Source organism: Aquarana catesbeiana, linkage group LG03 (genome assembly GCF_042186555.1).
Source record: "Aquarana catesbeiana isolate 2022-GZ linkage group LG03, ASM4218655v1, whole genome shotgun sequence".
Lineage (NCBI taxonomy): Eukaryota > Metazoa > Chordata > Amphibia > Anura > Ranidae > Aquarana > Aquarana catesbeiana.
Genome location: NC_133326.1, coordinates 343,162,635 through 343,180,967, shown reverse-complemented (window position 1 = coordinate 343,180,967; position 18,333 = coordinate 343,162,635). Strand labels below are relative to the sequence as shown.

At 39.7% G+C, this 18,333-nt stretch overlaps 1 protein-coding gene across 3 annotated transcripts in view; it reads left to right on the top strand.

The window, feature by feature from the left end:
• The window catches only part of AFAP1L1 (actin filament associated protein 1 like 1), a 136,583-nt gene that overhangs the window by 75,381 nt on the left and 42,869 nt on the right, over positions 1 to 18,333 (top strand). For all 3 annotated transcript variants that reach the window (XM_073620581.1, XM_073620580.1, XM_073620582.1), the window contains exons 2-4: positions 11,196 to 11,324; positions 11,832 to 11,915; positions 17,335 to 17,523. In XM_073620581.1, coding sequence (XP_073476682.1) covers positions 11,196 to 11,324; positions 11,832 to 11,915; positions 17,335 to 17,523 — 402 coding nt within the window. The remainder of the gene's footprint in view (positions 1 to 11,195; positions 11,325 to 11,831; positions 11,916 to 17,334; positions 17,524 to 18,333) is intronic.

Genomic DNA, 18,333 nt, shown 5'->3' with positions numbered 1-18,333 from the left:
TTTTGGCTGATTCACAGCTGTCAGCTCATGGGCAGCTTAAAACCAACACACATGGGCCGAATGCCAGGCGACATCGGCTGGTTCAATAAAAACCTTCCAACAGTTGGCCTGTATGTATGGCAGACGGTCCGACAGAAGCCAGAGTTCGGCTGGCTTCTGTCGGGTGAGCATTCTGGAAAACCAGCAGCCGACCAGCTCCCAGAGATCTCAGCCAATGGCAGAAAGCACTGACCATAGTGTTCTGGCGAGGGTGGGGGGTGGGGGGGCATCCCCCTGTCAGAACACAATCGCTCAGTGGAGGAGATCACTGTACTAACATCAGATTGTTAGTACAGTGGCTCCGACCTGAGCGGTCCTTTTTTTTTTCGTTCAACCCGCTGGGTTGAGTGAAAAAACACTGAAAATGTATACTAGGTTTAAGGATCAATAAGGAGTCAACCTTAGATCTCTCACAAGTAAGAAGTTAAATGATTAAATAAATCATTTTACGATTCAGTGTATGATATAATAATAATAAAAATAATAATGTGTAATAACAATAAAATGATTGAATACAGAACTAATTTAAGACTTTAAGAATTTTCTAATTCATTAGCTGCAGTCCAGAAATGAAACATTTACCTCTATTCAGTAATTTCGTTTTTCTTCAGTCTGTTCCTTTTTAAGGTTTGGATTATCAAGCAACAGCAGTGTCTTAATATGACTGCTACATGAAATTGGGATGTTTCTTTTAGATTTTTAAAATCAGCAAGGGATGGAGGTTTGAAGTCCAAGTTCTATGTCTGCATTCTTCTTACCCAATGGCTATGACCTGGCTTCAGTCAGTGGAATGGCATTGTCCTTAGGAAGCAATACAGTATATTACTTCAGTGATACAGCATATTCTATTTTTACGTGAAAGGCCAAACCTTTGTACCATGGGGTTCACCAACACTAACTTTCCTTTTTGTGTTGTGTCTGATCTTTGTTCACACATTTGCCTGCTGTGATCTGCTCAGTGCTTACTTCAAACACAGATATGAACGGTCTAACATTTTCTCTAGAGCACGTTTTTTTGGGGCCACATGTGGCCCTCTCACACCTTTGAACTGAACCAGGCTTCAAGCTATGTTCCTTTGCATTCCTTAGGCCATTTTCCAGATGGACACTTCTTAAATAGTTTGAGAAACCCTTTTTAGGTATGTAATATAAGTTGCACTTATTGTCTGCTTTTCCTTCTTAGGTAGGTGTACCCTCCAGTAGACCTAACGTTGACCCTGCAATTTATTTTACTTTGCTCTGTCAAAATTTGTTTCTTTGAGATTGACATGCCTGCTCTATTGGATCCAGTGATCTCTACCAGTTGTGTGCAATGTGCAGTGACTTTTATATATTTAGGTTTCCTTGATTTGACTATAGGAAACTGATGTGGTAATGCGTGTTAATGTCTGATGTGGTATTTTGGACATCATTTTGAAATCAAATCCTTTTGCCCCTCCTTACACCTTAATTGTCCCTCATTTACGTTTGACGTATAGCCATCTCTAACAAATGTATTAAAGCATCAAATATTTTTTTATTACACTTCTTCTTTTATCTAGCCTGTCATTTATTGTGTTTGCAATTTTGAAAAATCAGTATTGAGGAAAAGTAATGGTAAAAAATACTTTTGGTTTTAACCAGTCTTCATTTTTTTGTGTATTCATTCTTTATGGTCTCCATAACTAGGGCTGTATGTTTTGACATATACTCAGTGCAAGAATGTGTCCCTCTTTCCCATTTCAAAAATTTGAGTGCTATGCCAATACTCTGACAGTGTACATTGGAAGGCATACTGTATGAAAAGGTTCTCCTGTTTGTCAAAAGTGGGAAAATGTCTTTAGGTGATACTCAGTAGGTTTAAAAGGTATCCATACCCTAGTCGGGCAGCATATTTGGTCATTTTACTTCAAATCATAACTTCAGATATTAAAGAAAACCTGTTATGAACAAAACCTAGTGTCTTCAAATAATGAACTGTGTTTCTGAAAATACTAAATGCTGGCTGTCATGCTGACCCACTGGCTTCAATACCTTCAATTACTTTGTACAAGCATGCAAAAAAAAAAGACTTTAATCTATATCAAACTTTCTTTAATCTGCATAGCTGTTCTGGGTACGTGATTTACTAGAGCCTGGCCACTAACATTTTAAGTAGTTCAGCAAAGGCAGCCCCTATATTTCTCTCCTAACAGGTTTACTTAATGACTTTTATGCCTTGTACACACAATCTGACTTTCCGACAACAAAACCGTGGATTTTTGTCCGAAGGTTGTGGGCTCCAACTTGTCTTGCATGCACACGGTCACACAAATGTTGGCCAACAATTACGAACGTAGTGACGTACAAGACGTACGGCGAGCCGATAAAAAGGAAGGTCAATAGTCATGTGATATCTCCATTACGAACGCTAGTTTTACAAGCCCGAGCGCTTCCGGCTCGTACTTGATTCCGAGCATGCATGGACTTTTGTCCGACGGACTTGTGTACACACGATTGGAATGTCCAACAACAAAGTTTTGTTGGCAGAAAATTTGAGAACCTGCTAGCCAACATTTGTTGGTGGAAAGTCCGACAACAAATGTTCGATGGAGCATACATACGGTCGGACTTTCAGCCAACAAGCTCACATCCAACATTTCCCGTCGGCATTACTCTTAATGACATTCATTCATCTTTTATCAGTATAAGCATAAAAAAAAGAAATTAAGGGGTCTATTTATAAATACTTATTGCATGAATGTTAGAAACATTCATGCAAACTGAGCAAAACTTTTTTGTATGACCAGTGGTCAAAATGCGGTAAAGTGTTCTGAAAAACCTCAGAGAGAATATACTGCATTTTGGCTACTAGATGGAGCTGATGATACAGGCATTAATGTATTAGAAAAAACAATAAGAGGAAGTTTAGTTGAGCTTGTACGAACACTCCTGACATTTGGCCAACAAATGTCTAACAGTCCCTTGTCTATAGGGATCTATAAAATGTAGTACCAAGACATCATTTTTTTTTTTTCTTAAAAAAAGAATAATAATGCAGGCTCATTCTTAATAATGAGCCCGCATTGCGTCTCCATTATATAATTTTTTTTGTTTTTTACTATTACTACTTTATTACTTTATTGTAGAAAATGACCTAGCTATTTATTGGAAGTAAAAACTGCTGAAAGCACAAAGGCAGTCTGAGTGCCAGGGATTGTTGCAGAAATAAATGAGATCACATGATCTGCACAGTGAGAAAGGGAGATGGCATATTCACAGCATTCACAGAAAGAAAAATGAAAGAAAGAATGCTTGTGGGATAGACAATCATGAGAAGTTGTGAGGAAGTCTAGATAGCAGAAAATAAAAGAGGGAATGGTGTGGGAAGGAAAAGTTTTCAACACAGGGATCTGTCTAGGTGCTGGTCCCCTGTTCATTGCCGCCTCTCACTTTGCTTGTTGACTCCTTTTGGCCCTAATCCCCCTTTTTTCCCAGGATTGTTTGCTGGAGCTGCTGTGATCCCAGGCTCTGTTTGTATAGCAAGAATGTCATCTGTTGCTTATCACTTTCCAGCCCTGCTAAATGCTGAGGTGTGAAGATTACATGAAACTTGTCACTTCCAGGTGACTATGTACACCATCCACCAGTCACAGTTCACTATATACTTTAATATGATTTCAGGGTAAACGGAGACGATCATGATGCAACTAATATGATTTCTTTACGATCGGATAACTATGTAGATATCTTTGAGTAGTCCACCATCAATACATAGATCAAAATTCGGCTGGTTCAGCAGGGACCGGCCAAATTTCAATCCATGTATGAGCACCCTGGTTATACAGAAGTCAATCTACAGTGCCTTGCAAAAGTATTCACCCCCTTGGCTTTTTACCTATTTTGTTACATTACAGCCTTTAGTTCAATGTTTTTTTAATCTGAATTATATGTGATGGATCAGAACACAATAGTCAAAGTTGGTGAAGTAAATTTAGAAAAATATATACATAAAACTATTTTTCAGAAATAAAAAACTGATAATTGGCATGTGCGTATGTATTCACTCCCTTTGTTATGAAGCCCATAAACTCTGGTGCAACCAATTACCTTCAGAAGTCACATAATTAGTGAAATGATGTCCACCTGTGTGCAATCTAAGTGTCACATGATCTGTCATTACATATACACACCTTTTTGAAAGGCCAAAGAGGCTGCAACATCGAAGCAAGAGGCACCACTAACCAAACACTGCCATGAAGACCAAGGAACTCTCCAAACAAGTAAGGGACAATGTTATTGAGAAGTAGAAGTCAGGGTTAGGTTATAAAAAAAAATATCCAAATCTTTGATGATCCCTAGAAGCACAATCAAATCTATCATAACCAAATGGAAAGAACATGGCACAACAGCAAACCTGCCAAGAGACGGCCACACACAAAAACTCTCGGACCGGGCAAGGAAGGCATTAATCAGAGAGGCAGCACAGAGATCTGAGGTAACCCTGGAGGAGCTACAGAGTTCCACAGCAGAGACTGGACTATCTGTACATAGGACGGCAATAAGCCGTATGCTCCATAGAGTTGGGCTTTATGGCAGAGTGGCCAGAGTAAAAAAACAAAATGGCACATTCTGAGTTTGCGAAAAGGCATGTGGGAGACTCCCAAAATGTATGGAGGAAGGTGCTCTGGTCTGATGAGACTAAAATTGAACATTTTGGCCATGGTGGTGGCAGCATCATGCTGTGGGGATGTTTTTCAGCAGTCGGGACTGGGAAACTAGTCAGAGTTGAGGGAAAGATGGATGGTGTTAAATACAGGGATATTCTTGAGAAAAACCTGTACCACTCTGTGATTTGAGGCTAGGATGGAGGTTCACCTTCCAGCAGGACAATGACCCCAAACACACTATTAAAGCAACACTTGAGTGGTTTAAGGGGAAACATGTAAATGTGTTGGAATGGCCTAGTCAAAGCCCAAACCTCAATCCAAATAGAAAATCTGTGGTCAGACTTAAAGATTGCTGTTCACAAGCAAAAACCATCCAACTTGAAAGAGCTGGAGCAGTTTTACAAAGAGGAATGGGCAAAAATCCCAGTGGTAAAATGTGGCAAGCTCATAGAGACTTATCCAAAGCGACTTGGAGCTGCAATAGCCGCAAAAGGTGGCTCTACAAAGTATTGACTTTAGAGGGGTGAATAGTTTTGCACATTGACTTTTCCTTTTATTTTGTCCTATTTGTTTGCTTCACAATAATAAAAAAAATACATCTTCAAAGTTGTGGGCTAGTTCTGTAAATTAAATGATGCAAATCCTCAAACAATCCATGTTAATTCCAGGTCATGAGGCAACAAAACACAAAAAACCCCAAGGGGGTGAATACTTTTGCAAGGCAAAGTACCTATCAACTTCTATACAACTAGCCTGTCGGGTTTTTCTGGATTGATCAGTGCCACCAGCTACAGCCAGCAGCACGGATCATTGTATTCTGACAGCGGGGAAGGCTCCCTGCTATCAGAACTCATTAGCACAGTGAGAGGATTCCCCCATCCACACATTCAATGGATCAATGAAAAAAAATGAACGTATGGGCTGCCTTAGTATGTAGTATGCATCCCGGGAATATTGCATTCACAGATGATTTTGTTACATCATAAAGAAAGAAAGAGGAGGAATCCACGAACCAAATTCGTGACTTACTGGTTGGAATTCAAGCCATGGGTGGCCCTATCAGCACCATCCTGCCCAACATTCTTCAATCTGAAAATTGAAGGAGCCTGGGGGGAAATGTGTTGGTTGAATGGTGGCTGCATCTAATTGGATGTTGTGTTGCAGGTTTTGCTGTTATTTTTTGCATGGACAGAATTTGCGCGATTCTGCCCGTGGTTTCAGATATGCTAAGTCTGAATGGGGTTTAAAGGAGATATAGACGGCAAAAAAAAAACAGACAGGTGTACTAATACCTCTCCACACTATCCAAAAGTAAAAAAAAAGCTTTGCCATTAGTTATACTTTAACCCCTTTGCACCGACCACCTCAAGGCCCTTTAAGAGTTCTAAAAGCTGGGAGGAGGAGACGGGCATTTGGGCCACGTGACCTCTGTGATTGGCTGTCACATGCACACGTCACCGCTGTCACAGCAACTGATCCTCGCTGCCTAATGTGCAATGGTATGTTGTTTTAACACGGCCGCATATATGTACCCGCTTAGTGTTAAGGCCCACCCGCCGAGTGACCACATATATACCTACACCGGCGTCAAGAGGTTAAGGATATTTAAAGCAGTATTAAACCCAAAAGCAAACATTGATCTATATTGCAGCTTACCAATTCTTAGATGTGATGGCTGCATTACTTTTCTGCTTTAGTCATTCTTTCCTTTATTTTCATGAGACGCTGTACCCAAATAAAATGTATGTCCCTTTTTCCCCAATAAATAGAGCTTTCGTTTGGTGGTATTTGATCACCTCTGCGGTTTTTAATTTTTGCGCAATAAACAAAAAAAGAGTGACAATTTTGGAAAAAAAAAACATTTTTTACTTTCTGCTATAAAACATACACAATAAAAAAATCGAATTTCTTCATCAATTTAGGCCAATATGTATTCTGCTACATATTTTTGGGTAAAAGAAATCCCAATGGTTTGCACAAAAGTTATAGCGTTTACAAGCTATGGGATACGTATATATGTGTGTATATATGTATATCTGCTGTAGCACAATAAACATGCGTCTGAGGTAAAAAGCAAAATCTGCTAACTGATGAGCTGAAGCCAAATTCCAGCTAAATTGTTATTAGTGTATCTGCTGGTACATCTAACACCCCCTCCCCCCTGATTAACAATGCTGCTGTCCAAATGTACCCCCTTTGCCCCTTCATTTTTTAGCAAGACCGTACGGCAGAGGCTGGACATTAGGCTGGCTTCTTTTGAACAGACAGAGGAACACATGTTTTTTTTCAAAAGTCAGCTGGTTCCTGCTGAACCAGCTTGCCACTACACACCTTTGTTGTAGTTCTCAGACTTCCATTACTCTGCTGCTATCACTATCCATACCTTTGTATCATGTTGTGTAAACTTTGTTGTCCTCTAATACCTTCTTCTCTTCCTTCCTGTAACATTCCACAAGAAGGTGCAAATAACCATGTCAGAAAGAGGATATTGGACACTTCCTTAGCTAATTCATTATAAATAGATTTAGTTGTTATACCAAACACAACATAGATATCCCAAACTGGACAAACATTTCATGATTCATTGCTCCATCATTTATATGTACAGCAAGGCAAAATTCTACAAAAGTCAAGGCAGCCAGGATTTTAATGTAAACTACTTTTCTTAACGTCTTAAAGTGGTTGTAAACCTCAGTCATAGAATCTGAGCAAAGCATGTATATCTGTAATGTTTATGTTTTTTCACTCTGGTGCTTCGTTCCTCTGTTATCAACATCACTTATGAGTCGTTTTCCTGACACATGAAGTAAATTTGTGTCAGGACGGGGGGGAGAGAGCTCAGAAAGGAGCTTGTCTATTTGCAACACAGTTCTTCTGCTATGTGGGGGGGGGGGTGTGCCTTTCCTCCAATCAGCTCTCACACACTGTAACTCTAGCCTCTCCACCCCCTCCTGCGTGCTCCTGACAATGCTGCATCCACCTAGGTAAATATGATTCTGAAAAAGAGGAATTAGCACACCTGTTAAATTTGTATTGCTGTCTGTGCCCAGGTCGGGGAGACTCACCCTCTCTATTTGTCCTGTTTACCATTATCCCCAAGAGTTTAATTGGATATCTTCCAATAGGGACACTAGTTCTGCTGACAACCTAGGATTTCCTCACGTGGGGAGATTTTCTTTCACTTCCTGTTTTGGGACAGGAAGTTAAGGAAAATTTCATCAATAGGACACAGATGTAAAAAGGGTCATAACCCTTTCTTACTATGCTATGATACACCATAAGATAAGTCACAGCTGCTGGAATCCCAACTCTCTACTGGACACTCTCCCAAGGAAGACATATACAAATGAAAATGACTGCAACATTTTCAAAGTGCAGCACAAAGCCGGACCTCCTGAGAAACTATAGACTTGTTTACAGGTCATAAACATTATTGGCTGAATCAGAGGATTTCATGTCTGTGTCCAACAGGCACCCGAAGGTCTTTTCTCTGATTTAGATGAAAATGACTGATTAGATGTGATTAGATTAGAAATGTGTTTTAATTGCTCCCCCCAAGATATGCAGGCTGCCATAATAACCCTGATTGGACCAAAATTCGATGTTGGTATATATCTCCACTTTTTTTATTTATTTCTCTTCTTGCTATTTTGTTACCATTTTTTTAGCCCATATGCCAATTTGTTACCAGTTGTATAAAGTCTCTTATGTCACTCTGTTACCATTTTTTTACAGCCTGTATGCCACTTTGTTACTGTTTTTATATAGTTAGCATGGCACTTTATTATCATTTTTACATAGCTTGTATACATATTTGTTACCATTTTTATATAGTCTGTATGCGACTTTACCATTTTTATAAAAAGTAGCTTGCATTCCTCTTTGTTATTATATTTTATAGCCTGTATGCCACTATGTTACCATTTCTATATAGTCTGTATACCTCTTTGTTACCAATTTCTTTTTTAAAGCCCAATGTCACTTTATTACTATATTTATATAACCCCGTATGCCACTTTTTTACCATTTTCTATATAGCCCTCATGGCACTTAGTTGTTGTTGTTATTATTATTATTATTATTATTATTATTATTATTATTATTATTATTATATATAGGATTAAAGCCATACATGGATCCAAATTTGTCCAGTTTGCAGGGACCAGCTGAATTTCTGATTAGTGTATTCTGATGGCAGGGAAGCCTCCAAATACAAGAACACAGCAGTAGAATTCCCCCATTCACTTTGAATGTGTGGATGTGGGAATAGGGTCAGTTTTTTTTCGTTCAACCTCCTGGTTGAACACAAAAACTGACTAATGTATGGGCAGCTTTCTATAGTGCCAACAGTTTGCACCTTGCTTTACAAAATGGAGAGATATGGTACAGATAAAATACAATACAAGGGATATTAGAGGGCCCTGCTTGTTAGCGCTTACAATCTAAAAGGAAGGGTCAAGTGATATAAAAGTGGTGGCAGAACGTACCATGGAAATGCGTTAACCTTTTGCTGTACCTGCTTATACTGATATGTGAATCAGATAAGATTAATTCAGAGAGATGCTATAGATAAAAGACATTACCAGATGTAACACATGCAGACAGTTACCGCTTTGTACTTGGGTGGTGTGTGATGTGTAAGTAGTTTGCCATGATTGCATTATTAGTCATACAATGACCCCAGCCTTGATGTTCAGCCTCTGTAAAAAGCTGAGATAAAGCAAATCGCCATGCCTGTCTCTGCATTACTTCTCCAATACTTAACACTATTCACATTGCACACATTACATACATTCCACCTGCCACTTTATGCTCTTGAGATAGGCCTGGACCTCCAAAATGCTGATGTTCACTTTTTTGTGAAAGTTCATGGACTCTTTTCAGTTCTGTTTTTCATTAGGGAATATAGTCCGCACCATAACCTTTTTAAGTGTTCCCACACAAATAAGATAATCCTGGGCCACCTACTATGGGCACTCCACAGCAGGTCCTGTGGTTATTGTGTTTTGTGTACTCATGCGGAATTGGCTTAGCACTGGTATGTTTGTCTCTACCAGCAGTCTAGAATAGGTGTAAATGTATTAAAGGTGCCAAATGCTTAGCAATTATTAGACTAGACTGAGCAGTGTATGGGTGTTATTTGTCATAGTATTAAAAGGCTGGGGTGGAAGAAATGGTTGTAGAAGAGCCCCATCTTTATATATTGGTTTAGTGTTAACACTTGTACAGTATATTTGGTAACTGTGGTGTTTAACATTTTGAATCAAACAGATTTCACTGTGAAAGGCAAATTGTCTTCATTTTTTGATTTCACATTGTCTAAAGTATCAAGATGTACATTCATCAGTGCTCTGCAACAAAAACAGTATGATCTAAAATAGTATTTACATGTTAGGAAAGACTGAGCGGTGAAAAAAAGCAAATTTGTACTTTTTTGTTCAAATAGATGTGGTGGTAGAAGGATCTCTAAAGAACATACTTGTGATTGTAATGTATTCCAAAAGCAGTTATATTAGAGTGAAACATTCCAACCCCAAACTGATTTTTCTGTCTAATGGTGGCCATACATGCTTCCATATTTCAATCAAATGAATCTGCAAACAATTGTATATCCATAACTTCCCTTGTAATTGATTTAGACCCAGTTTCAGATTTTTGGCTACGGCAAAATATTGTCAACTGTGTTGCATGAACCTGTAACACTGAGATGTTATTTATGAATATAGATGTATACAATCAGATTATGAGATTAGAGATGTGATTTGATAAATGATGTGGCATATCGATCCAATTCGTTCCAATTGATTGATTCCTTTTGGAGAGATCAATTGGAAAAGAAATTGCACATTTATCGAAGCGTGTAAAGCCACCATTAGGGTGAAATAAGTAGAATTTGATCTTTCAATGGGTCTTCCTAGCTCTCTGGGATCAGCAGATGTTCAGCGAAATGCCATGCTTAGCTGCCAAAGCCGTGCCCAGTATGAGAAGAGATTTTCCTGACTGACGGAGCTGGGACAAAACCTGATGGGGGATGTTTAACATAGAATGGAAAACTCTGTTTTGGGTGGTAAAGTTCTGCATTCAGTGATAATATAGTGTACATCCCTTTTTGATTAAGTCTGCATGGTGCCATCAAGTTTCCATCAAGTGTTATCCAAATGTTTGCAATGTTACCTAGTGTGTGTATAAGGAAAATCTAGTTTCCATTTAAAAGGTTCTCTAGAATAGAAAATAAATAACAACATTATCTTGTAACCCATCTGCTAATATTCCTTGGTGGATTGATGTCGGATAAAATATCACACGGTGATAACCAGTTGTACTTTTTTTTTTTTCCCAAAACCAAAGAGGCAGGAACTCCACCACGTTACTCAGAAAGGTCATGTCATATCTTTGGGTTCCAAATTGTTAGAGAACTCCTTTAAAAATGGAGTCCAATCAATAGTTCTTCTAATGCTAATTTGAGTTACTATGTATGCTTATAAACCAGAATATATCTTGTAAGCAATCTATTGTTTTTTCCTCTAGTTTTAGACCAGCTGTTGCCAGAGTTGAATGTGTTGCTAAAGCTTCTGGATCATGAATTCCTCAGTGCCACCACCAGAGAAAAACAAAGTGCAGTATGCAGCATCCTGCGACAACTACAGCCTTCTCCAGGTATAAGTGATTGACCATTTCAATATGGGCACCTTAGATTTGTTCGTTAAACACTATTTACAAATGCAGCTCACGAGGGATTTTCGCTTTGACTTTTTTTTTCCTTTTAATATCACATTTCAGGCCTCCTTTATCTCCACAAAAGTATTTTTATTGCTCTGTATTTCATTACCCTGTGTTAACATACACACTAGGCCAGGTCTTGCGTTCCAAATTGTGAGCAAGAACACCATTTGCCAGCTCATGTGCATACCTTTTTCATTTTTTTTTTTTTAACACAACTTTGAGTTCGGCTTCCCTTTAAAGCAGACTATATCTATGGTCAAAATTTAAAATCAACTTTTACGATTGAAAAGTATACCTAACCGCTTGTTAAACACATATTATATATATATATATATATATATATATATATATATATATATATATATATATATATATATATATATATATATATATATATATATTGTACGTGTATTTATTTGTGCCTTTCCTTAAATTTTGCAGGCGATGACCTGGATTTCCAGTATATGAACACTGCTGCCTATCATAATGGCACAAGCTTTGTGGAGTCTCTCTTTGAGGAGTTTGGTATGTTTTTGTGTTTGTTGATTAGGGCAATAAACCATTTAGATGTTTGTTTATTTTGTTTATGCCAGTACATGGTGAGTGTGGTGACGAGAAGATCTTTTGAACATCACCAAGCATGTTATAGCTTTTCCTTTGGTGGTAAGGAATGACTGTGCGTGAGAAATTAAATCTTTAATTCTACAACCATTCACACCAAAGACCAAAGCATTGTGAATAGTGAAATAAAATCCCTGCTTGCAGATTTTTTTTTTTTTTTAACATCTTTATATTGAAATACGGAAGTGTCTGGGACTTGTACCTCCTTGGGTATAATGAACACCAACCAGTGAATCCTAAAAAAGTCCCGACCACCGTATAGTAAAAATGATGGCAGGCAGGATCCCCTCTCGTTCTGGGCTGATGTCATATGGCGTCGACCCAGTCTTACCACACTTGCGCGCGTGCAGGGGCACGCAGCGCAGCAATCGTGGTCGCACCATGTTCCTAGGATCCCGGATCTCGTTAAAGAGCCCATGATGCGACAGTTTTAGGGCTGCAACTAATGATTATTTTCATAATCGATTAGTTGGCCGATTATTGTTTCGATTAATCGATTAATCGGTTAATAACCTTAAAAAAAAAAGTGGCATATAATTTGGTTAATATATAAAGTTTAAAAAAAAGGCAATTTGTTCTTAAATATCTCTATGCTGTGGTAAATATAAATAACCAACTATATGGTTAGGGAGAAAAATATCTAATCCACTCTGAGAATAACAGACAGAAGAGATATGCTGTATATACTATTAGAGGAGATACACTTTATAAACTGTTAGAGAAGAGATATACTGTACATACTATTAAAGGGTGAATCTGATAAATATTATCAGACTCAGAGATCAAATGTCTTCCTCCAAAAAAAAAATTTCATTTAAAGAACGTTCGTTCGATTTTCTAATCGTTAGTGGGGTCAAGTCGACGTTCATTTTCAACCACAGTGACAGGAAAATTTGGAAATAGAAAACTTCTTGGTCAAAGGAATTTTCAGAGTGTATGTGGTTTTCGTTCAGAAATTACATTCATTTTAAAAACAGAATGTTGAAAACAAGTACAAATTTCAAACAACATTCTTTCATTCAGCGAATGTACAAAGACTTTTCGCCTAAATATTCTCGTCTGAAAATTGATCGGTGTGGCCAGAATAAGGCTCGCTACTCACCTAGGCAGTTTGCTTTCGATCTGTTTCTGCAGTGCGTTTTGATTTTTGCGCACGCGATTTTGCGGCGATTTACATTTTTGCATTTTTTTTGGCCAATTGGGTTAAAAAAAACTAAAATTAGCCCTTTATAGTACAAAAAAAAAAAAAAAGCTGATAATCACTACTGTAAGAGGTTCATTTTTTTTATTGTAGAACTGTGAAAGTAACATCTACAGTAGCGATTATTTGCTCTTTTTGTACTATAAAGGGCTCGTTTTAGTTTTTTTAAACCCCATTATGTTACTGGCCGATTAATCGATTATGAAAATAGTAATCGATTAATTTCATAATCGATTAGTTGTCGATTAATCGATTAGTTGTTTCAGCCCTAGACAGTTTATCCATGTAATCGGCTGTGTCCAACACGGAAGTGCCGTTTATCGGCTCTCCTTGTCTCACATAAACAGAGTGTGAGGCAAGGAGAGATGATCAGTGGCAGCGACCTGTACAGGTAATTGGGGCACTGATCATCAGTGCAGTGCCCATCAGTGCCGCCTATCCGTGCTGCCTATCAGTGTCCATCAGTGCCACCTATCAGTGCCCTTCAGTGAGCCATATTAGTGCCACCTCATCAGTGGCCACAAGTGCCACCTATCAGTGCCGCCTCATCAGCGCACATCAGTGAAGAGAGAGAAAATTATTTATTTACAATTTATTGTAATTCAAAGTGTGACAGTGCTACAGTATGTAAAGCATTTTAAAACATGAATTGTTTGAATGTACCCTAATGTTTGAAGAGGCTGTAAACCTCAGAAAAAAAATCCCCCCCCCCCCCCAAAAAAAAAGGATGCCCTGAAGTGACGCCCGCACTCCGCCCCCACGGCCGACATCATTCCCGGAGTTACTTCTGGGTTTGCAGGCTCCAGAGCTGTGATTGGCTGGAGCCGCTATGGTGTCACTCCCATGCATCCTGCCAATCACAGCACGAGTACTGAAGAAACGGCGCGAGTGGGCCGTTCCTTCAGTGCATATGTGCCGATGACATAGACGGCAGCGTATATAGTAAATATCTCCTTAACGGGACAAGTTTAGGAGATATTTACAGTACCTACAGGCAAGCCTTACTATAGGCTTACCTGTAGGTACAAAAAAAGAGGAAGACTTTACTTCTTCTTTAAACTTTTATTAGAATGCAGGCAACCTCCATTTTTAAAGTGTATCTAAAATTTAACTTTTTTTGGATAAGGTAAGGAAAAGTCCCTTTTAGACAGTTGTCAGAACGTGTTTAGCACCCCCTAGCAGCAGTTGATAAACCAGATTCTGTAGTAAGGGGCCCATGTGATAGGACATGGGTGGTAGAGTGTCTAGGACCCAAGCAACCCTATAGCAACTCAGGCCAAAGGCTTACTGTACATCAGGGGCTTATTTGATCTCACATTCTAGAAGAGGGAGTTATATAGGATACTAGTCTTTTGATCCTTGGTTGGGTTCTTCAAGGGTCGCACCACACACCATGCCAAAAATCTGCAGTGACATGGTTTTCCAGTTTCCAGGAGCTTATGTCTGTTAGGGGACTTGACCCTTCCTAAAGTGTTGCTAAACCCACAACAGTATAATTAGTCTGTATATGCAGTAAAGCAGTGTTTCTCTAACGTTTTTCAGTAAAGGCACACTTTCAAATTATAGACCATCTCAAGGCACCCTTTAAAATTATGGACAAGGCACCCCATTCTAAAATGTAAAAAACTATTCTAATAGTTTTACATAATGCATCAACATCCACACATAGGATACCCAATGTTAGAGGTGATTTATTCTTCCAAAGCAAATACTTTTGCACACTGGTACTGACTAGCAGTGGCAGCCCATAATGCAGGGCGCAGGGGCACCACCCCACTATCCATGCGCCCGGCCTCCTAATTTACATGTGGGGTGCCGGACGCATAGATTCCAATGGGGTTTTTTTGTTTTGTTTTGTTTTTTTTTTGAAGCACGAGATTAGAGGCAGAGGCTCTAATAGGCTTTAAAAGAGAGTGGGCCTGGGATGCAGTAAACCCGTCCAGTTGTATGACAATAGTGAATGATCATTTGCTATTGTCACACTGATTCTGCTCCCGGCCATTCAGGGCGCAGGTCTTGAGACACGTTTCCTGATTGGCCGAAAGGAGGAGCGATCCTACTGGCCTAGGTGGAGGAGGGATGAGATGCACGGCCGCTGTGATGCCGAGGAGGAGACGCAGGAGAAGCCATCTCCCAGGGGGCGATTGACCTGACCGACCCACGGTGGGATGTGGGTGCATTGTTTGCACCCCCCCAAAAAAAAGGAACACCAGCCGCCACTGCTATTCCAATGTTTCTCTTCTCCCTCAATTTCTTTCCGTCAGTCAGTTAATGTGACCCTGGTGCTGAGGGAGAGGGGAACAGGAGGGTTAAACAAGGATGCTATGGAGGCAACAGACATCCTCCTTATCAACTAATAATGTCATTGGTTGTTAGGATGTCAGCGTCTAGTCGTAATGGTGCACAATGAAACCCATAGCTTTCTGTAACTTAAAGAGGAAGTAAAGTCTTCCTCTTTAATTGTACCTACAGGTGAGCCTATAATAGGGCTTACCTGTAGGTACTGTAATTATCTCCTAAACTTGTACCGTTTAGAAGATTTTTCCGATATTCGCTGCCGCCGATGTTATCGGTGCATGCGCACTGAAGAAATGACCCGCTTGTGCCATCTCTTCAGAGCGCATGCCGTGACCAGCGGCTCCTGCGCAAGAGACTTAATCGCGGCTATGGCCAATCCTAGCGCCAGAGCCCGTGAACCCAGAAGTAACTCCGGAAAAGATGTTGGCCGTGTCTGCAGGATGCGGGTGGCACTGCAGGATTTCGTTCTGAGGTAAGTATTTCATAATGAGCTGGTATGCGATGCATAGTAGCTCATTATGCCTTTTTGTCATGCAGGTTTTTTTTTTTTTTCCCCGGAGGTTTACAACCTCTTTAAGGGCAGGCTTGATCCACCTGCTGGCCTGTATACAATTTTTGATCAATTTTTAGGCATTTTGCCAAGGCACCCCTGAAGCAACCTCAAGACACCCTGGTTGAGAAAGGCTGCAGTGAAGCATGCTTGTTATACTCACTGTGGAAGCTAAGCGGTTAATCATGTGCATTGTGTAAAAAAGCTGTGTTGATCTTCCACAGTCCCCAATCCAGCTCCTGATAATGTAGAGGCTTGGGGCACTCAGCACATGCTCAGTTGGGTGTGTATTGCTAGAGAGGTTTTTTTTTTTTTTTTTTTTTTTTGTTTAATTCATATATTTTAAAAGAACCCAGGAAACCTATTGTGACTCTCCCATCCCCATTTTGGGAAGCTCCAGTGTTTACGTTGTCCTGAGCTTGCTAAAGGTGCCTAATATGCCTCTAACCTCCATCAGTTTTGGTTTAACGTACCCTTAAACTCAAAACTAAAATGTCATATATTGTAGTTTACCAGTTCTTAGAGCTAGTGACTGCATTATTATTATTTTTTTCTACCGTTAATCCTGTAAAAAACACACTTTCTGTCCCTGGGTAGCAATGCTCACTCCTTCACTGTATTGATACACAGAGCCCTGGTTGCCACCCAGGCTGTACTTCAAACATACCTGTCTTTGCTTATCTCCAATTACATGCAAAAAGACAGGTATAGTAGTTGACTCAAGAAATGTAACACTGTGTTGCCTCCAGCACACAGGAAGTGACAAGAGCCTTGCGTTTCTGGCAAGATCATCAGTTATTTTCTGTACTTGCTAAAAATGCTCTTAGCCTAAAATATGAAAACACTGCAGCAACCACATCTAAGGACTTGTAAGCTGCAATATATTAAACTTTTGCTCTTGCGTTTAGCTATTCTTTAAAATCATCTTCTAGTTCATTTCAGTTGAGAGGTATTATCGCCAAAAAGAACACGTTCTTATTGTAGAAACTTTACAATTGGCCACCCAACTCAATTTTGCTTTAGTGACGGTAACCTCAGCAGCGTTATTGCTCATGAGTCATCTTGTTAAATCTTTATGGAAATTTTGTGATTTGTCTTTCACTCAAATACAATGAATAGTCTTGTTTTAATGAAATGTTATAGGCAGCCTTCAGGACTAGCATTAGCTCAGTGCTACAGATTTATAGGTTGTAAACAATATGTTGTTTTCACGTCATGAGGCCATTTCTGAGGTAAAATGCTAATTGTTCAAATTTCCGGGATTTGTTCTTCAGATTGTGACCTGCAGGAATTACGAGAAATGCAGGATGAATACAAAGACACAGAGAGCCAATCTCCTCCACCTCCACCACCACCATGTGCCCCTCCACCACCACTGCCTACCACTCCCCCGCCAGAGGATTACTATGAGGAGGCTGTGCCACTTGGGCCAGGAAAGCCCACCGAGTATATAACCTCTCGCAGTAAGCAGTGTTTGTCTTTTGTCTTTTTCATTTATAGCCTGGTCTACTGTAGCACTAAACTGAATGACCATAAATCATGTCTAATATGTATTTACCTATTGTAAAGCAGGCCATAAAAATGGAAGATGGCTTGAAATGTCATCTGGATGTTGACCAGACCTGGCCATAACAGATGTGTCCAATCTGAAAGGTCCATATTGATTGAGGGAAAATAATGATTGAATACACGGACAGATGGAACTTGTGGACCAGATCGTCTTCTGTTGTCCATATGGGGTCTTATTAGGTTCTGTGCTATAGATTAAAGGAAACCTGTGCTGATGAACTATAGGGGGTACAATTGAAAGCCTCTCTATTTAAACATACTAGATATCCATGTCATTCTAATCCAGTAGCTATTTTCTGAGGCTCTGATATGAATGCATGTTTATTAAAAGTTCTAACTTTATTTTGATCCCCATGCTTGTTTAGATCTATGCCTCACAAGGTATTAAAGCCAGAGACAACCAGACAATTACGTTGTAGTATTTTCAGAATGAGGGCAGCAATGACAGGCTCCTTAGCCCCAGTTCACACAGGGGCGACTTGTCAGGCGACTTAGCCGCCTGACAAGTGGCGTCCCGTTCTGTACTACGGAAACGTTCTAATAGGAGCGATGCAAGTCGCTCCGAATTAAAAAAAGGTTCCTGTAGTATTTTTGGGGTGACTTCAGGCGACTTGCATTGACTTTTATACAGAAGTCGTTTTGCAAGTCGCCGCTGAAGTCGTGTGCTGCAAGTCGTGTTGCCCCTGTGTGAACCGGCAGTTACT